Source organism: Notothenia rossii (genome assembly GCF_949606895.1).
Source record: "Notothenia rossii genome assembly, chromosome: 4".
Classification (NCBI taxonomy): Eukaryota; Metazoa; Chordata; class Actinopteri; order Perciformes; family Nototheniidae; genus Notothenia; species Notothenia rossii.
Window position 1 is genome coordinate 32,136,196 of NC_136902.1, and position 23,676 is coordinate 32,159,871.

Genomic DNA, 23,676 nt, shown 5'->3' on the forward strand with positions numbered 1-23,676 from the left:
AATGCTAGATGGGGGCGTCAGTGCAGCCAGGCTAGACAGATTTTACATGTCTTCTTCTTTTATTACTCGTGCAGTGAACTGTCACATCCAACCTGTTGGTTTTACAGATCATCAGCTAGTTTCTTTGGATTTGGTTTCATCCAACACAGAGAAACCTAGATCGTTCTGGCAGTTTAATGTTAACATTTTACAAGATTTGATTTTCTGTGAGAATTTTAAATTGTTTTGGATCAACTGGAAATCAAAGAAAGAGTCTTTTCCCTCCCTGGGTCAGTGGTGGGAGGTAGGAAAGGCTCAGATTAGAGTGTTCTGTCAACAGTATACAGCCTACTCCACTGCAAACATTAGGAGAGCTATAGAGCAGTTAGAGAGAGAGAGATCAGAGAGTTAGAGAGTGTGTCTGCTCGAAATATAGAACAGTCCCTCCTAAAACAACAACAGCTTAACTGTTTTCTTCAGGAGAAGGCCAAGGAAGCTCTGATCAGAGCCCGTTTTACTTCCATGAGAGACATTGATGCACCAACCACCTTTTTCTTCAACCTGGAGAGGTCTGTGGGCCAAAGGCAGCAGATGGTATGTCTGCGTCTTCCCGATGGACAGGTAACCTCTGAACCTGCTGAGATGAGGAGACATGCAGTGTCCTTCTACACGGACCTGTTCAAAGCCGAAGGTTGTGACGTGGAAGCCGCTGATTAACTTTTTCAGGGTCTTCCACAGCTGAGTCCAGCCGAAAGTGACACCTTGGGCTCTGACATTACGCTGGAGGAACTGACCTCTGCGGTGACACAGATGGCCTCCGGCAAGGCTCCGGGCATAGACGGTTTACCTGCAGACTTTTTAAAACATTTTTGGAGCATTTTAGGACATGATTTGTTGGATGTATTGATGGAGTCCTTTGGGAAAGGGACTCTTCCAGCTTCCTGTAGGCGTGCAGTGATTTCACTGTTGCCTAAGAAAGGAGATCTAACCCTGCTGAAGAATTGGAGACCTGTGGCTCTCTTATGTACGGACTATAAGATACTGTCAAAGGTTTTAGCTAACAGACTGAAGTGTTTCATCGAACTTCTTGTTGGTACTGATCAAACATATTGCATCCCTGGCAGATCAATTGTGGACAATTTGTTTTTGATGAGAGACACTTTTGATGTTTGCAAACTGTACAATATAAATGTTGGTATTATTTCTATTGACCAAGAGAAGGCCTTTGATCGTGTGGATCACACTTTTCTGGCTGCCACATTGCAGGCTTTTGGTGTTGGGGAGCATTTTTTTTCCTGGGTGAAGTGTTTGTACAGTGATGCATGTTGTGTTGTGAAAGTGGGGGGAGGGCTGAGCAGACCTGTACCAGTTAAAAGGGGGATCAGGCAGGGCTGCCCTATCTCAGGCCTATTATATAGTATTGCCATTGAGCCACTTTTGTGCAGGCTTAGAAACCGGCTGAGGGGCCTGAGTCTGCCAGTGTCAGCTCAGGCCCCCCCGGTGGTTGTATCAGCTTATGCTGATGATGTCAGTGTTTTTATCCAGGGTCAGCGAGATATCCAGGAGCTACAGGACAGTTTAGTTTTGTATAGGAAGGCTGCCTCAGCCAAAGTTAACTGGGAGAAGAGTGAGGCAGTTTTGGTAGGTCAGTGGAGTTTAGAAAATAGGCCCAGTCTTCCTGATAACCTCAGCTGGGGAAACGAGGGTTTAAAGGTCCTGGGAGTTTGGTTGGGGTCTGAGGACATGGTGGCACAGAACTGGGAGGGATTGCTGGGAAAGGTGCGAGCAAAATTAGCTAAATGGAAATGGCTGCTACCCCAGCTGTCCTACAGGGGAAGAGTTCTTGTAGCCAACAATCTAGTTGCCTCATCTTTGTGGCACAGACTCCAGGTGTTAACCCCACCGCCGGGCCTCATGAAACAACTGCAGCGGCTCCTCGTGGATTTCTTCTGGTCGGGTCATCACTGGGTGCCAGCATCGGTCCTGTACCTCCCTGTGGCGGAGGGGGGGCAGGGCCTTGTGGACATTACTGCGAGGACTGCTGCTTTTAGACTGCAGGCAGCTCAGCGGCTGCTGTATGGTGCCTCTCCCTGCTGGCTGGCTATGGCCCGGCTGTTGCTCTGGAGGGCAGGGGGCTTTGGTTTTGATAAACACCTGTTTCTGCTGAAGGCCCCTGCGTACAAGATAACTGGACTTGCACCTTTTTACTGCTCAGTCATCAATGCCTGGAAGATTCTGAGTTTTACCAGACCACCCGACCCCCGGCCTGGAATGTGGCTGTTTGAGGAGCCCCTGTTTGACACTGGTTTTCTTTCCGGAACCATTTTCTCTTCAGCCGCCCTAAAAAATGCGTTCATTGAAGTGGGAGTGGTAAAACTTGGCCATTTGACAGGGATCTCCACAGAAAAACTGGCTGAGGTGACGGGCATTCGATCAACTCGAGTTCTGGAGAACCTGGTAGAAGTGGTGTGGCAGTCGCTGTCGCCATCCCACCGGACTTTTGCTCTGGATGCAGATCTAGCCGACCAGTGGAGAAAGGGACATGATTATGTTTTTCCTGCCTTGAGTGTGGGTCCTGCGGTGGGGGAATGGAGAGAGGAGGATGGTCTCCTGCTATCACTGGGGACTCTAACACCTGGAATGTTCAGCTCCTGCAATGGGAAGAAGCTATATCTTAGCTGCGTAAAGGTGCTAAACCTCAGCTCGCTCGCAGGCGTCAGAGAGTCGAGGTGGACAGATGTGTTTGGTTTGGGCTCTTCCCCTCAGGGCAGCTGGCGGATCCTGTATAAGTCTCCCGTTGAAAAACGGATGGCTGACATCCAATGGAGAATTATACACGGTGCAATAGCCACTAACAAATACAGGGCTCATTTTGACCCAGGCACAAGGGGGGGCTGTCCGTTCTGTTTTATGGCAGAAACATTGGAGCATTTAGTGGTGTCCTGTCCCCGGTTGGCTGGTCTTAAAAAAATGTTACAGGAGTGGGTGAAGGGGTTCGGGGAGGTTTTCTCCATACCACTTTTTGTCCATGGCCCCAAATACATCCTGAAAAAGAAGGAAATCCTACTATTGATCAATTTCTTGTTTGCTAATGCAAAATTAGCAATCTGGAAAAGTAGGAAGAACAAACTTGCTGGAGTAGGGTGGACGGATGCAGTGCTCTGTCTGAGGGGGCTGGTGGCAGCGCGTCTGAGGGTGGAGCATGCATACTATACGCTGATCAATCATCTACAGGGGTTTCTGGATGTGTGGGCTGTTGGGCAGGTTCTGTGCTCACTGGGGGAAAATGACTCTAATATTGAAGTTTTAGAGGGTAGGTGAATTTTTTTGTTTTTAAAGTGTGTAAAAGATGATGTTTTGAAATGGGTAAAACGTTTTCAAATGACATTTATTTGGTAGATGTGAAAATCTGTTTATTTATTTGATTTGTGTAATATTTTTTGTTTTTTGTTTCGGTGTATAGTTAAAACAAATGGAAATAAAAATTGTTTTAAAAATCAAAAAAAAAAAAATCTTCTTCTTCTTCTTCTTCTTCCTACTACTTCCTACTACTACTACTACTATTATATATGCAATATTTTTCACCTTACATTTTTCTTTTCCACTTTTCTTTTTTTTCCTGTCAGAAGCCTGGCTATTTGTTTTTGTCTCATTAGTGGGTTTGCATAGGGAGTAGGAGACTGGCAGGCTGTCGTACGGGTGACACTAGCTGTGTTTGTCGTTGGGCTTAGGATGTTTGGAGACAGACTAGGGCTGCACGATATGGGCCAAAATTCATATCTCGATATTTTTTAGCTGAATGGCGATATACGATATATATCTCGATATTTTTTCTCTTACAGAGAGAAATAGCTCTGGTGATGCGGGAGTCATCCATACCATGTCCTGAAACACACAAAATTGAAAAACACCTTTTAATTTTTTTTTTACATGTAAAGAGGCAGCTCACTCAAAGGCAAAATCACAACTATTTGTGTTAATGCTGGATGTGTTGTGTAATGTGTAAACTACAGGCATGTTATTTAAAATTATTTTGGTAAAAACTACCAGCAAATGAATGCAACAGCTGTATAATTTCAGATCTGTGCAATTTTTAATAAGAAATGTATTTAAAATCCACTATCTCCTCTCATTTGTTGCCCTCATCGACTTTCACAAACCTCACAGTCTGACTGTAAATGCACACAAACACCCCCATCAACTCCAGTAGGTCTGACAGTTTATGGAGCCAACTTTAAATTTCAGAAGTGGTACTGTATGATCCACAGTTTAAATAGTTTATCTTGTGGTCAATAGTTAAGACTCTTTGTGTGCATTTACAGTCAGACTGTGAGGTTTGTGACAGTGGATGAGAGCAACAGATGAGAGGAGACAGTGGATTTTAAATACATTTTTTTTTAAGATAGCACAGGTCTTAAACTATACAGCTGTTGCATTCATTTGTTGCTGGTTTTTACAACATAGCTTTAACCAACACGCCTTTAATTTACACATTACACAACACATGCACATAGTTTATCCGTTTAAGTTATTTATTTTATTAACATTATTTTCTAATTTCATATTAGTTAATTCAATATTGCACTCACCGATGGCCAGGTGAAGTCTGTGTCCAAAACACTGCATCCTCATCCACTTGTTAAGTCGCGCTGCTTTAACCACATTAGTCCCGTTGTCTGTTGTTATAGCGACCAGTCCCGTTGGTTTGAGCTTCCAGTTTACGAGGACATCCTGCAGGGCTTCAGCTATGTGTTCCCCGGTGTGGTCCTGGGGAAAGTAGCTGGTCTGGAGACAGGCACTTTTAATTTCCCACCCATCTAGGAAATGTATTGTCACACTCAGGTACGGCTCGCAGGTCCTGCTGGACCAGATATCGGTGGTCAGTGCGAAGTGAGACACTAGAGCGAGCCGGGCGAGGAGACGCTCTCTCACTTCGGTGTACATCTCGGGCAGGGCTTCTCTTGCAAAGTAATTTCGACCAGGTAACTCGTACCTGGGGTCAACAGCTTTTAGCAGCTTTACAAAGCCGGTCTGCTCCACAGTCGACGTGGGGACCATGTCTTTGGCTAAGTGATATGCCACTGCCTTCGTTATTTCACGCCACTTTTCGCTTTTTTTTTCATAAGGCACACCACGTGTGAGTGAGTTGTGTAGCGTGATTTGCTTTGAGGCAGGAGGCTGACAAGTCTTCACGGTCTGGGTTGCAGCACGCAGTTTAATACACTCCTCATACTGCACTTTGTGCTTCTGTTGTAAGTGGTGGAAGAGATTTGTTGTGCTCGACCCTTTCGTTGCAACTTTTTTCCGGCATTGTCTACAAAGTGCATTTTTCTGCTCCACGTCTGCCGCTTGAAAACCAAACCATCTCCAAATGAGAGAGCCGTTTGTTTTCTTCTTAACAACCAGTTCATCCTCGTTTTCTGTATCACCTTCTCTCCTTTCTGTCTCCTCCTCTATCTCCGGATTGTTCGCTGCTGCTGCCATGCTTCTTCATGCAAATGTCGGGAGGTGGGGGTGAGGGCGAGGGGGTAGTGAGGGGGAGGCGGCAGGGCGCCGTTGCTGCTGCTTGGAGATACAGAGAGGCGGGCCGCGGGGCAGAGAGAGTTTGCAGCGGAGTTTGCAGCAACTTGCAGCTTGTTTTAATATATATCGATATATACGATATGATGTAATCCTATATCGCGCATGAAAATATATCGATATAAATTCAAAACTCGATATATCGCCCAGCCCTAAGACAGACCAATATGTGTATGTGTGTAATACGGAGAGATATGCATGCATACTGTATATGCAGGTGCACGTGTACTCAGGGGTGCCGCCAGGGATTTTGGGCCCCATGAAAAGATATCACATTGGGCCCCACCACCACCAGGCCAAGGCCACGCCAACCAAGCACAATGCTGTAACCACACCTCCAGAACCCAACCGACTCATTTATGCTTTAAATAACTACCTGTACAGGCTTGCATCTATCTTGTAGTCCAATACTAACTGCACAATATTTACTGACACTGAACGGTGAACATATAACACTGTGCAGACGTGCAACATTCTACTTCATTAGAATTCACTATTTTATATAACACTAACATTCCTGACAATAGACCTCAATAGTCATCTTTTATGGTGTACATGCCTTTTTAATAACATTTTTGAATGAAACATTCAAAAATCAAAATAAATATAACTTAAATATACATGACCTCTTAAATAAAAATAAAGTGAACATTAACACCAATATTATCATTTATAAAATGCTATAACAAAAAAAATAACATAAGCAGCAGATTTTTTTATTAAATATACATACCAACTACAAAATAAGCGGGTATTAAAGTGTAAACGGACAACAAAACGGAAATGGAAAGGCCTGATGGTGGTGCTAAATCAGAGCCTATTACCTGTTCTCAGTCTTTTTCTCATCATGCATCTTCTGTGTAGTGATCCAATATCGTTACCCTTGCCCTTTAACAGTTATTACGAGCCCTGGCTCAGCCTTACTCACCAAGAGCCCAGCGCCTAGCCTTCTTACAGGCAAAGTCACTGATAAAGTCCTTGAAGTCCATGCTTTCTAGCCAACTGGCTTTCAATGGACAGTATGACAAGACTGCAAAGCCTTATGGGGGGTCAGTGCTGCTGAGCATAGAGATGGATCTGTTGGTCCTGGCACCATGGGGAGGGACAACTGATTTAGTATGAATAGCTGCTAAAAATGTACCTGCATTTATTAAGTGTCAGCTAAAAGAGGAGTGAAATGAAAAACCTCTGAATTTTCTGTGAAGATATTAACAGTCCTTAAGGGTGGGGTAGGTAATTTTGGAGAAACCAGCTCGAGTGCGCTAGAATTTGAAAATACACAACCGGAAAAAATCTGCCACTTTCTTACAGAGCCCCTCCTCCAACACACATGAACGCGCACATGACCAATGAGGGCACGAGATAAGTTTGTGCACAGATGGAAGGCTGACATCCAGGCCATCCAGTTATTTTAGCCGGGCCGCTGTGCTTTTTACAGCGCCACGGCTTCCAGAGATGTTAAGAGCATTCCATGCAATATAACAAAAAGTGTATCTCGAGCCGGTTTCTCAAACTTACCTACCCCACCTTTAATGTCAGCAAAACATTACAATTATTATTTACAATGGACTACGCTTAGCTAACAGACTAATTTCCACCACTCATGGACCACACCCACCTTTTCTTTTGAAAAACTGGGTGGCATACTGTCGCCCTTTAGACCCTCTCTCTTTTATTTCTCTCCTTTCTTTTCTTTCTTGAAAGCCTGACTTTGTTAGTCGTTGAGACATTGTACACACGTAAGTACTAGCATCCCTCCTCACATGCTCTCACTAGTCTCTCTGCTAGAAAGGGCTGGTGCTGCACAGCGTTTGGAGGCAGGACCAAACCATTACTTGTAAATAGAGGAGGGTGTTCGATGCTTTGGATAATTAACTTTTGGAAGAAAATAAGTTAAATGAATCATACGTTTAGTGAGTACATCATCAATATAATGTTATATTAATGCTAATTATTGATTATTGATGAAAGGTTACTTAACATTTATTTCTTAATGTTCTAAAATTGTTTGGGCCCCCTGTCAGTCACGGGCCCTTTAGAATCATCCTAACTTTTCACCCCCTTACGGTGCCCCTGCGTGTACTGTATATGTAAATGGGGGAATTATGTCTCTATCCTCAGGCTCGGTGTGTTTGCAGAACGCACCAGAAGCCTCATAATGCTGTGGATTTACTCTGTTTGATCGCTCCAAGTGTTCTCTATGCCTGAGCTTTAGTTTTCTCAAACTGCTCAGTTGAACTAAACCAAGATGGGTAAAGTGAAACTGAGCCAGGCTTATAACTATGTTACAGTATCTTACACCTTTGCATTAACATACTTGCTGGCAAGAACTTGTTAAAAATTTGACAACATTCATTGGAAGCATTAGAATAGAGATTGTTGTTTTCTTGTATTGAGTAAAGAAGAATATGGAATGACAACAAGACCAAAAGATCGCTTAACAGAAAATGACATGACAAACAAACTATCCATTTCATAGTGCTGACTATTTAATGTTGTGTGCTGTCAATGTATTTCCTGTTCGCTTTGTTAAAGTTTACTGCCACTTTTTGTCATTGAATGTGCTTCAATCGATTGGCCACCAATTTTTATTGGCCATGTTCCCTTTAAACAGTTGATATGTGGTATGTATCACATGACTTATTGAGTCTGAATTGATTACAATATACATTGCCTGCATTCTTTCTTGCCTGTAAAGTGATTCAATGACCCTGGCACTGCATCTAGTCTGAACTACCCAATTGGTTAGCATTAGCGCTAAAGCTTCCATTAACGCCCAAGTTAACTAACTGATAAATCGTTTTTTTACCTAAAGACCAACATGCTTAAAGCTGAATTCACATGATACGTGATTTGTTCAAGCGAGTTTGGGTGCAGAGCCAGAGCAGGTCGTAAAAAACAAGACAGCAAATACAAACTCAAAAGCTTTTATTGTCATTGTACAGAATACAATGAGATTTATAGTCACTGCTCCAGCGAGTGCTTTAAAAACAGACATATTAAAACACAGATTAAAAGGTCTGACAGTTACGACCAGCAAGTAGTGCACACAGCTTCGGATCATCATGTAGATGGCCAGGATTAATACATAAATAAATGAATAAAATATAATTATATTCAGTTTTGTTTCTGTGGTTACGTCTCGCTAGCTTGCGGCGCTCCATACAGCTGTCATCTGATTGGTTCTGCGTCAAAAGGTAAGCTTTAAATGAGGTCGAAGTTTAAATAATTTGAACTACGAGCGCAGAGTTCAGCAAAAATATTGGGTCTGTGACACCGAGGGTAACGGCGTCACCTAGTGGCAGTCTTGTAGTCAAATCACCAATTCACGAGTCCAAGTCACTCTCGAGTCACCACTCTTTTAGTCCGAATCCAAGTCCGAGTCACCAAGTGAGAGTCGTACTCGAGTCCAAGTCCGAGTCACCCAAGGAGTGTCCGAGTCATCATTACCTCTGTTCGAGTCCAAGTCCGAGTCACCCAAGGAGTGTCCGAGTCGAGTCCGAGTCATCATTACCTATGTTCGAGTCCGAGTCCAAGTCCGAGTCACCTAAGAAGAGTCCAAGTCAAGTCCGAGTCACAAGTCTTCGTGTATTAACCTTCGTGGATATATGTGTTGAAATGTAGCTGCTCCTCTTCATTGCTTTTATCCTGTCATGTTCTAGGGATGTAACGATACCAAAAACTCACGGTACGATAATATCGCGATAACAAGTCCACGGTACGGTATTTATCGCGATATTGACTAATAAAGGGAAGAAAAAAAAAAATCTTTTTTTTTTTTTTTCAATAAAACATTTTTTTATTCGGAAAATATTTCTTTATTACATAATAAATCTGATTTTTACAGCCTTTTTGTAGGATAGCAGTATTTTAAAGTGTCAAAAACAAAGTGACAGTAACAGACTGGAACAAGAAAACCAGTGTTTTTGTACCTACTGGTACTACCCAACAAAGTAAGCATTTTCTTTATGCCACTGCATCTCACAAATAAACAAGGACATTTAATAATCAGACCCTGCAATAAAAATAAATCAAGTTTCACTTTAGTTTTTCAAGTAACTCAACTCAAACTCACTAGTCACTCACTCAGCATCATCAGACAGGTTTTTAGGAATATGAGAATGTCCACATTTCCAGGTATTTATAAGCTGGGGTGTTTGGGCATTTACAATATCCCCTGCTCTGGAAACAACTCTCTCGCTTGGTACTGATGTTGCTGGGACACCAGTGGTCGCGTTAACCGAATATTTTATTTAACAATGACGGAAAAATCTGAAAGCAGTCTGTCATTTTGACAGATTAGAACAAACTCGGAACAGCGCCAACGTTTCCCCGCAGCGAGGCTCTGGTGTTATGCCGTGTTATGCATGCCCTCCAAAAGGAAATGATATAGTTCCCAAACCGTACTTTGCCGTACAGATCAATACATGTCTGGGAGGTTTTGCTTCACGCTGTGCGCGTCCCGCGAGGTGCATGCACACACGGCATAACACCGCCCCCCCCCCACCCCCCGTTGACAGTTCACGAGCATGCTCTATCGTGAACTGTTCAGACCCGACGGGTAATAAGGGATTATGACGGATATTTTACGATCCTGTCTGTCAAAATGACGGACAGCGAAAAAGTCTAACGCCAGGCTTATTGACATGGCGAGATATAACTATATGGTTGGTACTTGTCAATGTCTCTAGGTGTGTAAATGTAGCCCTGTAAATACGATGTCCTTTTGTGTTATCTGTTGTTTTATTTTCATGTTGTAACCTACTTGCTGCCATGTTGGACAGGTCTCTCTTGAAAAAGAGATCGATGATCTCAATGGGACAACCTGGTTAAATAAAGGTTTAAAAAAAAAAAAGTGTTTAAAAAAAAATATATATTTTTTAAAAATTATTATTTTTTAAAAATCGCGGTAGATTTTGTCAGTCTCACGACGGTATTGGGAAATTTATTTACCGCGATACCGCGATATTCGGTATATCGTTACATCCCTATGTTATACTAATCTGTCTATTGAACTGCTGTGAAGCGAGTTTGGCTACAATTCTTGTAATAGGTGCTATGCAAATATAAAGCTTATTACTAATATTATTATTATTATTATTATTATTATATATAAATAAACTATATTTAAAATGAGTTACCTTTTAGAGAATTGATTATATTTGTATGCCAATATTTTCCTATGGTAAAGTTTTCGTTTTGCACTTTTATTTTTGATAGTAATAAGATCGTGACTCTTATTTTGAAGGAACTTTTACCGGTTAAATCGGTTTACTGATAAAGATTTAGCCCCAGAAAGCAACATGATGTCATTCTGCATGTTAAGTAGCCATGTGCTTTCGTGTTATCGGCTGAATCTTTATTTATTGATTAGATCACGTTACTCTGATGATAGTGTTCAAGACAGCCATGTATGAACTCGATCCTTAGAGTAATGTGTTACGGAGCCTTCTCTTCAATATTGTTTCCACATAACGAGCATTTTGTGCTGCTCTTTTCCAATGTGGAAGCAGAATGTGTGAAAGCATACAGCACGATGCAGGGTGTGTCTCTAGACATCTCTAGACTGGAATAGCGGGGCCCAGTATGTGAACTCGCCTCACAGGTGCCCATAGAGGACATCAGACTCCAGAGAAAACTTGCTCGAGTCCGAGTCCAAGTCAGAGCGCCAATGTACAAGTCGAGTCCGAGTCATCGTGGGGGGAAAAATTCACGAGTCCGAGTCCAAGTCAGAGCGTCAATGTACAAGTCGAGTCAAAGTCATCGTGGGGGAAAAAATTCACGAGTCAGAGTCCAAGTTAGCGTACGCAAGAATTCACGAGTCCAAGTTTGAGTCGCGTCAATCAGTGCGTGAGTCCGAGTCGAGTCCCGAAAATCGGGACTCGAGTCAGAGTCCAGGACTCGAGTACTCCATCTCTGCCTAGTGGATTGCATCGCTTTCTCCATAGAAACAAAACGGCAACTTCAGCGCAGTAAAAATCATCAGTTTACCGGTCAAAAATGATCTTGGTGGTTTACCAGTTAGAGCTCTTTTTCTATGTTTCTAACAAACCAAAGCTGTTAGAACAAATCCATCTATGTCTTTCCATGTCTTACTAATGTCAATACAGGAAATGTATTAGCACAATTTTTTATTTGATTTTCGCACATGTCTATTGTTGGTTTCACATGCACCTTTTGATATATACGTAACTCTTCCTCCTTACCGTCTCGTCTTGCTTGCTCACTCTCTCACGCACACTCCTGTCATGGTAAAGTATAGTTTGAAGCTGGTGGAAATAGAGCATACAGGAGGGGATAATAATAATCCTCCTTCAAGTCTGACAGGTTCCTTGACACGCTCACAGCGGGCGCCTCCATGTAGCGCACCGGAAATATCTGCACACAGACACACGCCCACACACAGCTTAGCAGTCAATGACGCCGATGGCAGTACCTTTTCCCTGGTCAAACAGAGAAGAGGAGAACTCTGGTTATGCATATTCTGTTTATTCACATATACGTACACACACGCGGTAACGATGGCACGTTGGCTTTCTAATCAGAACTTTTTTTAGTACCGTATTAAAACTCCACTTTTTTGCTGTGTTGCACTTTCTTATGGAAATGAATACACCCTGGGCCCGAGTCAAAGTTTAACGCTTTCATCCTGTGAGAAGCTATCTGCTCAATATGCTGCAGCGAGGACTTCCAATGTGCCTATTAGTTGAGCTTGTTAGCAATATTTCCTCTGAGGCTGCACCCATCTGGAGATGAAGATATGAGTTGCAAAATAAGTTTACATCACTAAACATTGCAGAGTTGTGACTTCCATTCCTGATAACTAATTATTTTTGCCTTCGCAACAAAATAAAGTGCTTCTGTACGTTGTGGTAAACACTCTTTGGTGAATTTTAAGTTGTGTCTTACATTTTATTTGCTGTAAAATGCATGATTTATACTGTTTTTTATATCTGATAATGTTTAAGCTTAACATCTGCCATGCACTACAAGAGCATTTTCTCTTATAACTTTACCTGTAAATTGAACTTGAATCCACTTGTGATGTTTATCTTAAACTTACATTCTAAAGCAGAGATGTTACATAACCCCATTTTTTACACAACGTTGTCCATAAATTCTGTAGGGTCCAAACTAATGTTGCCAGAGTTGTAAGTCATAACTATTAGCTGACTAGGTTTTCCATTAGTGACATCTCTGACCCCTCAAGGGCTAGAAAACAGTATACAATATACATTAGGACATACACACCAAAGAAGTAGAATGATAAATGGAAGTACATTTGTTTAAGGATGTAAAAAATGTCTGACACACATATACAGTTCTACTCAAAGCACAGGGTCAATAGTGTGACACCATCAAGAATCCTTTTGTGTGGTTCAGTAAATGCCTCTGCCACTTTCAGGTCATACCAAAAGGTTAGATGAGGTGGGAGTGTGTGTGGGAGTGTGTGTGAGTTTTCTTTTAGCCACCAACTTGTAGACCAAGGTTTGCAATGTGTTCAAAAATGAACAGAGGACATATTATGCTCATTTTCCGAGATCCTTTTTGTATTTTGTGCCTCTACTGTGACACGTTGACATCCATTCATATTTAAAAAGCGCTTTATTTTTCTCATACTCACCTCTTGTCACCTGAAAACAAGAGCTCTGATTGGTTAGCTGGCTGGCTCTGTTGAGATTGGTCAACTGCTTAGAGATATATCGGAATATCATATACAGTATTGGTATCATAAGGCGCGTTCACACCGCAGTACTTTTCCCACTTTAGTTCTGATATAGTTCCGAAATGTCGCGTTCACACCAAAAAGAGCCGGAACTAAAATTAGTTCATCAGAACCTTTTTTACCCCCTTTTCAGTCCCTGCTAGAGAGCAGGGACTTTCGTGGGAGAAAAAGGTTCCCGTGTCTGATTGGCTGGGCGGAATGCAAACCACGCCCCGTCAAACTCCCAAAAACGTTTGTGAAGCCGCCATTTTATTATCATTATTAGCATTAGCATTAGCCCAGCGCAGAAACGCAGAGAGACTAACTTATGTCAACACAAAATAAAACATGGGCGCGGTGGAGATGAGGAGGTGTCGGCGTTCTGGCCGTTTACTCTGAAGGCTTCAGTAGAAGCTGCTGGGAGTCCCAGCAGCTACTACTGAAGCCAGTCCCTAACTCCGGGGACTCCCTGCCAGGGATTTTGGGCGGCAGTATACGCCGTGAAGTTGTTTGCGGCCTGCCAGTAAACCCAAAGCAGAAGAAGAAGAAGTGACGTCAGCGGCTTCATTTGCCTAATCCTCCCTCAGGGACTTATTCCGGTGTGAATGCGATCTGCACTTAGTTCATGAGAACTAAAGAGTTCTCAAGAACTAAGTTCTGATTAACCTTTGTGGGAAAAGTACTGCGGTGAAAGCGCCTATATAGTATTTGGTGGAGCAGTACACAATAGAAGCGCAAGTGTTACATAGTGATGTTGTACTCCCTCTAGCGTTACCTTTGGGATTGTAGCCTTTGTAGACCATTTATATGTACAAAACCCTATACACTCTATAGGAAAGAGAAAACCCCAATAAAGCATAATAGCCTCTTTAAGCCTTTTGCTGCTTTGGCAAGTGTCTATCATACATTAGTGCCATATGTGTTTATTTCATAGCAGATACTTTCAGCCAGGATACATCAACCTTATCAATGCCCTACATGGACCAATAGAGTGAGATGCTCTATATCCTGATCTGAGCTCAGTATTACCTCTGACATAATTACCTTGTTTTAATGAGCGAACAGCATTGGAACTACACTATTAAACAAATCTACCTCATTACTTTTGAGCCTGCCTTTGACTCCAAACAAGCATCACATTTAGGATCCCATAGTCGCCAGTGTTGGGTGTAACGCGTTACAAAAGTAACGGAGTTACAGCAATATATTACTTTTTGCTGTAACGAAGAAATGTAACGCATTACTAATGAAATGTGGGTAATATATTACCCGTTACAATGCTCAGTAACGCAGTTACAACACATTTTAACCCGAAATTAAATGGTGTTTTGTTTTTTAAGAATGTACTAACATAGCGAGACATTCCGACACCGGACAAATTGTGCGGGTAGATTAGTAAACCTGGTGTTTACCCTTCAGGCTTCGCGTCGAGATCTTCGGGGAAGTTGAACGTTATGCAACCATTCAAAAAAGAGAACGTAGCGAAAAATACAAACAACAAATTGTGTCAGGTGCGCGTGACCTGCTCCGCTGCGCGTGCGTGCATCATTTCCAAAGTGCTTCCACAGCAGTGACACACATCTGATCTGTGGATAATCATTTATACGAAAATGGTTAAAGCAACCATCACTAAACGCCAGCAACACTGCATCTACTGCAGACAGTAGCAACAGGTCAGATGCGGACATCACGTTACCCTCCGTTGTGGACACTAGCTTACTCCCGCCTGACTCGCCAGCCCCGGAGCAGCAGTCTTCGTCGCCCGAAACTACGCCGCCCCTCTGCAGCCCGCAGGTGCCAGGTATATCTAAACAACTACCCGCCTGTACAGTGGGGTTAGGCGGTCATTTTGCAGCTTGTGGTATACAAATAGACAATGGCTAGAATATTCATGTGAAAATAGTACCATATTATGACATGCCTTTAGAAATGTTGGGTCAAAAATAATGCATACAATAGCACAGATGCCTTCACCACAAATGGCTCCAAAAATATCTCATATCCCAAGCTTATTATCAACGAGCTGATGTTGAGGCTGAAATGTTCTCCAGGTCACAAAGTCAACCTCACATGATGATGTGATACCAGTTTTCAAGCACAGTAAATATTCTCTTCCCAGCGTATATGATGGGACCAAGGTGATGATGTAGTAGGCTACATGGTTTTAATAATACTTTTGCCTTTCAATGTTTGCCATTTCAAACCATGAGCATGGTTTAAATAATATTTGCCTTGATTTACAATATGTTAACCTTCATTATAGTCCTTGACAGCGGTCTGTACTGCTGTATTAACAACGTGTCACATGTTAAGAATTTACAATCAGAATCGAGTATTCAACTAAGCCCTGTAATACAAGTTGTTAGTGGCCTTAAGGGCCTACAAAGTTGTTATGCTATACCACATTGCCCTTCACTGGATGCATAATGAGCTGCACTAAACTACATTTTAGCATTTAAAATACCTAGCTATTCTTTTGCGGTTATTTTGGTGAAAGTAACTAAAAAGTAACTAAAGTAGTGTAACTCATTACATTTCAGAGACAGTAATATTGTAATATCTGTTTCAAAAGAGAGTAATAAGTAATATGTAATATATTACATTTTGGAAGTAACTTGCCCAACACTGATAGTCGCAGGGTGGTTGTAAACATGTGTATACAGCTGGGGAGAATTGCTGCAATCATCATCAGTAGGGAAGCAGAAATCTGTTTACCACGGAGCCTCAGTTTCGCCGCTGCAAGCCTCTGGCGCTCGCACTTCACGCGCGTGCTCCACTAGCACTGCTCATCGCGTCCGTGTGTTGTCCTGTAGCAAGCACCGCCGATGTCGGGGAAACGATCTTCAATACTCAGATAAGAATCCCACCAGACTCCTTTGCCCCTCCAACAGAGGGATGTCCTTGTCCTTTTTCCTTTTCGTTATTTCAAGCGATAAAAACTCTCGATCTTCTCTCAAATTATTAATATTTTTGGACGCCCTCGGCTCGAGTTCAGGGCGTCCCGAGTTGAATAAGGGCGTCAAATGAAGGCAAGACGCCCCCCTGGCGGAAATGCTGGGCGGGGCTATGGCGTCATCGTTTTCAGGGAATGATCATATAGGGTGTACACACGGAGCCGCAAGCGTTTCGTCCTCAGACCTACCCACTTTGGGAGCCGTTATCGACGTGTATCCAGGTTTCGATTCCGTTGGACACGTTCCCGTGTCCACGGTTCCGTGTCCGCGTTTCCGTGTCGGCCCCGTGTGGACGAACCGTCTATACCAGGGTTCCCCAGACTACGGCCCGCGGGCCGCATACGGCCCGCCACGCCCCTTTGACCGGCCCTCCACCTCTCTGCACCTCACCATTTGAACTGGCCCAAAGAAGAAATTTTTTTTTTAAAATATTTTATTTTAGTTGTCCAACTTGTTTTGTCAAATAATAACATGACTCTCCAAACGAGGGCGGTAATCGCTGTTCATTCCGTCACCTGAGATTAGAACTCGAGGCCGTCAGTATGTCGTGGCCAGAGCGGCTCTGGTAGTGGCCATGAGCCAAACAGTGGAACTGTCAATCAGATCGCCAGCGCCTCTATCACGCTTTAAAAGCAACGTTATGTAACGTTCTGGTTGACATCTGTTACATTTGCATCTTGTTTTTTTAACACTAAAATATTTTTTTATTAACCATTTATATTTTATATAATTTAATATGTGTGTCTGTATTATTTATATGACGTATGTTTATGACCGAATTTCCGCCACCTTACAAGCTGATCGAAGTCATGCGCAGAAAATATTATGCTACAGTTGAACAGCAGTGTAATGGCGTGCAGTAAAGTGAGGAAAATTGACAGAGAGTGTCGGGTTTTTAAAGAACAATGGACCAAGGATTGTTTTTTTGTTCCATGGAAGGACCGTGCCATTTGTATTATATGTAAAGAAAATGTGGCCGTGTTTAAAGAAGTGAGTCTCTCAGCACAAACGATGACGAGACGAATTGAGGAGATGGGGGGAAACATGTTTGACCAACTGAGAGAGAGAGCCGCAGAATTCAAGTGTTTTGCTTTAGCCATGGATGAAAGTAATGACGTACAGGACACGGCACAACTGTTGATTTTTATTCGTGGAGTCAACACACGTTTTGAAGTGTCAGAGGAGCTGGCATCACTGAGAAGCCTAAAAGGCACAACAACTGGAGAAGACCTTTTTGTCGAAGTGTGGAAAACAATGGGCGAACTTGGTCTGCAATGGGCTAATTTTGCCAGTGTCACTACAGATGGTGCGCCTAGCATGGTCGGATCTACGAGGGGTCTAGTAGGGCGCTTGAACGGCGAGTTCGAGGAACGAGGTCTCGCCCCACCGATTCAAGTCCACTGCCTGATTCACCAGCAAGCGCTGTGCTGCAAAGTTTTGAAGTGGGCGTCTGTGATGAAGGTGGTTGTGCACTGTGTCAACTACATCCGGAAAAATGGGCTGAAACACAGGCAGTTCCAGGCCTTTCTCTCCGAGCTGGGGTCTGCTCACCAGGATGTGCTGTACTACACCGAAATCCGGTGGTTAAGTCGAGGCAAAGTATTGCGCCGTGTCTACGACCTGCTGCCCGAAATCAACACCTTCCTCCAGTCTAAAGGTGAAACGGTACGGGAGCTGACCGACCCGGAGTGGAAATGGGACCTCGCGTTTTTAACTGATGTGACTGAACTGTTGAACCACCTCAACCTACAGCTCCAAGGCAAAGGGAATCTCATCAGCGACATGTATTCCCACATAAAAGCATTCGAGGTCAAACTGCAGCTCCTTGTGCGACAGGTCCAAAAGCTGGACTTCACACATCTCCCTGCCACCCAAAGCTACTGCGCCGAGAAACCAGCCGCCCCTTTCCCAGTCGCGAAGTGCAAAGATGCCCTGGAGATGCTGCAGCGAGAGTTCAGTGTGCGCTTCCACGAGCTTCATGTCAACAACAAAGACATAAGTCTGTTCCAGAACCCCTTTGCTGCTGACATTGACGATGCACTTCCCTCTCTTCAGTTTGAACTAGCCGAGCTGCAGAATTGTGATGTCCTTAAAGACGCATTCAAGCCTGACCACCTCCTTGAATTCTATGCTGAGCTACCAGAGGGCACTTAGCCAAACATTAAACAACATGCTCTGAAGATGTGTACCGTTTTTGGCAGCACCTACACCTGCGAGCAGACGTTTTCCCGCATGAAGCAAATAAAAAATCCAACGAGGAACAGACTCTCAGATGAACATTTGCATCAAACTTTGAGACTGGCAACCACTAGGCTACACCCAGACATCGGACTTCTCACCAGCCAGAAGCAAGCACACAGTTCACACTGATATGGTAAATATACTGATTTTAACTATTACAATTTTATATGGCTGTAAACATGAACTATGATTTTTTGATGAAATATGATTAATGTTTTTAATGAATTTTAATGAATAATGCTACACTGTATTTGTAAAATCACATCACAAGGAACAACAGGCAGCATATTTATGTAATTTACTGAATGTGTCCAATGTCATCCCTTTATGCCAGGTTTCCAGGCAGCAAGAGAGGGGACTGCAACTGCTGACCTCAAAGATCACTGCCCATCCATCCTTCCTTCCACCCTGGCTACAAGTACCAATTCAGTTCACCTACTGCACATATTGCTGACTTCCCATTCTGTTACTCTCTTCTAGTTTAACCTGCCGAGGGTTTACTGCTCAGTCTCTCCTCCCAATCTCTTCTCTCAGCATCTGCCTCTCCATCGTTGTCTCTCTCTCTCCCTCTCTCTCCTCTCTCTCCTCTCTCTCCTCTTTCTCCTCTTTATGCACTGCCCCTCATCTCAATCTCCTATTTCAAAGGGATGATAATTGTGCTGTAAAAGTGTTTGGGTGCTCATTGCATTTTCACCTTGAACAAAATAAATCTCACCTGAATATACAAATAAGAGTTGGTTAGTTGATATATTGTTCACCAAGTTTCTTGTCTTGATGATTTCTCATCTCACTGTAATATAGGCCTACCATTTCTATTGTATCACTCATAAACTGTCAATCACCATGTTTTTCTAACCTTTCCTTGCTATTTTTACATGGTTGTTATTAGAAAATAAAAGGAATACCTGTGGTATTTCAAATTGAAAAACATGTGAAGTACTCACTTCTTTTGCAAATCACTTGTAATGATGAACTATTTTGTGCTAGAAATTATGGCTATAACAGGCAGTGGCCTAGTATACAGCCCACATGATCGATCCCGGCCCCTCATCACAGTCAGGAACGATAATGTGGCCCCCAGAGAAAAAAGTTTGGGGACCCCTGGTCTATACGATAGAGAACGCTAGCAGATTCAACAGATATCGACTCCGTGTGGACGGGGCCTTAAAGAACTAAGCTACCAAGAGAAGACAAGACAGGTCTACATGACGTCAAATGAGTGAACATAATGAGCGCCTAGGAAATAGGAAAGTTTCAACTAAAAGGCTGCAGGTGGCCTAATAGTTGTAATCAAAGCCCCTATAAACAAGTGCATCTATTCAGCATACAAAGGAAAGTACATTGGAACATTTGTGGTAGGACAAGAGAAGCAAGAAGTAATAGTTGGTCTTGACGAAGCTTCGATGCAAGTGTTCCATTATTTCCTGTTTTTCCTTTTATGCCATTTGTTAATTGGTCTTGTCAAATTAAATAACCTAATGCTGTGCCTCATTATATTGAGATAGAAACAGGATTTAGCTAATCTCAGTTATTGAATAACATTGTTTCTCAAGCCTTTATAAATCCATCTTTATCTCTTTTATATTGAGGCTTTCATCCATGGTGAATTTCTAATCTTCATCTGTGTCTGATTTTCATTGAAGCGGGGTAGATAACTTTTTTTAAAATGTTTTTTTGGACCCTTAAACAAAACATTTCCATTACATGGTACATTTTCCAATATAATTATTTTTGGATTATTTAAGCAAACCAGAATTGCGAATGTCAATGGCTGTAATGTAAATGCAATATGGGTAAAGGGAGAAAGAAATGGTGGCCTGGTTAGACTATAAAGCACCAATTTGTTCGAATTTGTATTACTTTTTAAGGGCGTTTGATTTCCATAAAATAAAATCCATAAATACGTTGACAGTACGCTTGCTATTGTAGAATATCGCCAATGTGACATAAAAGGTGAAGTTACATTGCTTCTTTGCCATTCTCTTCACTGGCAGGTATGACTGGTCTAATGAGTGGTTGAATAAGCAGATGTATCAATATGCAAATGTAGATTAAGGGCATGTCCATGGTCATTTATGGTAAACTGTCAGTCTTGTGTATGTGCGCTCAATTTCACAATGAATGAGATGAGACGTCTCGGAACCACATGGAAAAGTTTCGGTCATGTGCTGCATCAGGGCACACTGCCATTTTTATATGTTGTCTTGTTTACCTTGGTTAAATCCAATGCAGATGACACCAGGCTGCTACAAAATCAGACCACACACTTGTACAGAGATGATTCAGGTCTGATATCACCAAGTACCACCGGAACTCTTCAATTCTGTGCGTCATGGTCTTCTTCTGGACTTTCAAATCATTCAAGTATCGTGGTGTATTCTTGAAAGGCATTATGAAGCAAATCCTGCTTCAAGCGAGATTTGTTAGAAGTCCATGCTTGGGTCAGGTCCTATGTCATAACCAATAGACTATTTTGACCCAAACCATTCAAGATTAATCATAACATAAAATAGCTACGTATGTAGGTGTGTTTTGTAATCCCTTTTTTCCTCAGTTACATTCACTTTTTTGTCCACTGCATAAGGAATTTAGTGTACATATGGCACTGGCAGCACTCCTTTTTGTACCTTGCCTACCTTAGACACGTGCACACACTGGGCCCAATCCAACTTAAGAAGTCAGGGCAAACACAAATATTCTCCTGCCTCTTACCGTCATGCCTTCTGCTGCTTTTCTTTCTTCTTTCCCCTCTTACCTCCCCTCTAGCCTCTTTCCTCCCCAGCTGGTACAGTTTGCTGGTTAAATATTTGGGAGCTGGGGAGTGGGTACTTGGTGCTGGGAGGCCTAAGCTAGGAGGATCAGCAAAGGAAAGGCTGCAGTTGTTGTGGATTAGCTGCTTGTTTTATCATAATACCACTGCCTGCGTGCTTGGGGTTTTGTTCTCACCAGGCAAGCTGCACAGTCAGAAGTCACCAATTCTTTAAAAATGTATGATTAAGGCAACTTGCTACTGCTGAGCTTCAGTTTTGCCGGAAGAAGCTGGATTTGCATAGCTTTCCTGAGGATGAAAATACAGCTCCACAACTTTTTCTTCGTACTGTACTGTAGCTTTGCTTCTTTGGCCCGGGGTCTCCCGCGTGGTTCATCTTAGAGTAAAGGTAATATTCAGGTTAAATCACAGGTGGAATTCAGAGTTGCAGCTTTGAACTCATAAGTCTAGAAGTTCAAAGCCGAAGCTACAAAGTGGAAAATTGAAAGACAATGGAGAATGCAAGCTGCTATACGGAATAGGGGAAGAGAAAGCTGGGAGAAGTGCAGTACAGGAAATACATTTTTCGTCATATATAAGGGACATTCTCAAGAGTAAACCATGGCTATGAGTTTAGGAAAGAAGGGATATTGGATCTGAAAGGAGAGACAAAAAGGGTATGATTCAGAAAGAATACAAAATATGTATTGGTTAGTATGTTGTGACTGCAGAATAACTACATTAAGATTTGCCGTGTACTATTATGAATACAATTAAAGCTCCCAGGAAGTTAAAATAATAGTTTGACTTTCTTTGAAATTGTGCTTACCTGCTTCCTTGCCCTTAATAAGATTGCAAGATAAAATCCCCTCCATATCTGTTATATAAAGATACTGCCACTAGCCAGTTAGCTTAGCTTTGCGTCAACACTAGAAGCAGGGGGGGCGAAAGCTACCTGCGCTGTGCTTACCTGCACATCTGGAGATGTCATATCTCTTTTTTTAACCTACACAGAAACAGACTTTAATGTTTTCATGTTTTAATCTCCAATTTTATTTGTCAAACATTTCATACTTTAAACTCGTAGCCCAATATGAAAATACTTAATATTTGTAGTTGCCAAACACTAACACATTTTATAACACTGTTATATCTGATATGGCTCAACATTGTCGAACAGATGTACAGCATGAATCTGGTAACCCAAATATGATTGTGATAATGTTTTGAACATACGACACTGTGACTAAATGTAACATATTATAAACAAAAAATAAAAGCTCAACTTATGCATTATGTTTATGTCTCTCTGTCTTGTCATTTAGAATTCAGAAAAATACATACAGAGTAAGGAGGAATTCCACAGTGCTGCCTCCAAGACGGAAGCAAACGTGAGGTAAGAGACACACACACACACACACACACACACACACACACACACACACACACACACACACACACACACACACACACACACACACACACACACACACACACACACACACACACACACACACACACACACACACACACACACACACACACACACACACACGAACACACACGAACACACACACACTCACTCTCAACCTAATTTGCTGAACAAAAGTAAGACGATATTACTCCCTGGAGCCTCACCACACATACCAGTTCTCACACGTAAATGAGCATGCACACAGCAGAATAATAAGTAGCAATAGATAGTAATCTGCTGTTTTTTTCAAAAAATTTTAACAAGTCAAATTCAAACATTCTCTAGAGCACACCTGACTAATGCGATAAGTGTTTTAATTGGCTGCTTTAATTAAGCCGAATTGAACAATACCCTGTATCCCCGTCCTTGCTTCTCGCTGTGGACTTGTAATGAGCCACAGCCTGGCAAGCAAGCTAATTATTGCAACTGCAGTCTGTAAAAACACCCGGGTCTTGACCTGCTGTTAGATTTTGTGTCACACCAGTAACTGGGTTTGCCAATAACAAGAGTCCTGCAAGTACTCATAGATGACGGGAAAATTATATTTGTTACATTGAGTTTTATTAACTGACTTGTGGCCAGGGCGTTTATCTGTGTTTTAATTATATTCTTGGATTGTCCTCTTATTGTTTTTTTTTGCCTTCATCCTAATGAAAACTAGACATCCATGCAGACATCTGACATCTGTTTCCATTAGTTAAAAATTGTCTGTGTATCTTCACGGCCATATTACGCTTATTGGGGGTTTTCCCTTTCCTGTAGTGTGATATAAAGGTTTTTTTGCATGTAAATGATCTCCAAAAGCTAAATTCCCAAAGGTCCCTCCAGAGGGAGTGTCTCCCCGACCCATGGTGACCCACAGACCCCAAGTTTTTTTCCGTTATCCTGCTGACAGACAGACAAACAAACCCAATAATAAACAAACTCAACCAAAAACAAACTCAACCAAAAACATCCTTTGAAGATCGAACAAAACCAGAGGTTGTACTCAACA

At 42.3% G+C, this 23,676-nt stretch overlaps 2 protein-coding genes across 4 annotated transcripts in view; both read left to right on the forward strand.

The window, feature by feature from the left end:
• The window catches only part of chchd6a (coiled-coil-helix-coiled-coil-helix domain containing 6a), a 104,800-nt gene that overhangs the window by 44,880 nt on the left and 36,244 nt on the right, over positions 1–23,676 (forward strand). For all 3 annotated transcript variants that reach the window (XM_079676729.1, XM_079676728.1, XM_079676730.1), the window contains one exon: positions 22,534–22,604. In XM_079676729.1, the coding sequence (XP_079532855.1) occupies positions 22,534–22,604 (71 nt within the window). The remainder of the gene's footprint in view (positions 1–22,533; positions 22,605–23,676) is intronic.
• On the forward strand, positions 15,085–22,506 carry LOC307036418 (general transcription factor II-I repeat domain-containing protein 2-like). Its single transcript, XM_079676726.1, has 2 exons — positions 15,085–18,592; positions 18,794–22,506. The coding sequence occupies exon 1, from the start codon at positions 17,044–17,046 to the stop codon at positions 18,370–18,372; it is 1,329 nt and encodes a 442-aa protein (XP_079532852.1). The 5' UTR covers positions 15,085–17,043; the 3' UTR covers positions 18,373–18,592; positions 18,794–22,506.

What these genes read in the sequence shown, in the direction of transcription:
- LOC307036418 (XM_079676726.1), top strand. Translation starts at nt 17,044, where the DNA reads ATGCTACAGTTGAACAGCAGTGTAATGGCGTGCAGTAAAGTGAGGAAA.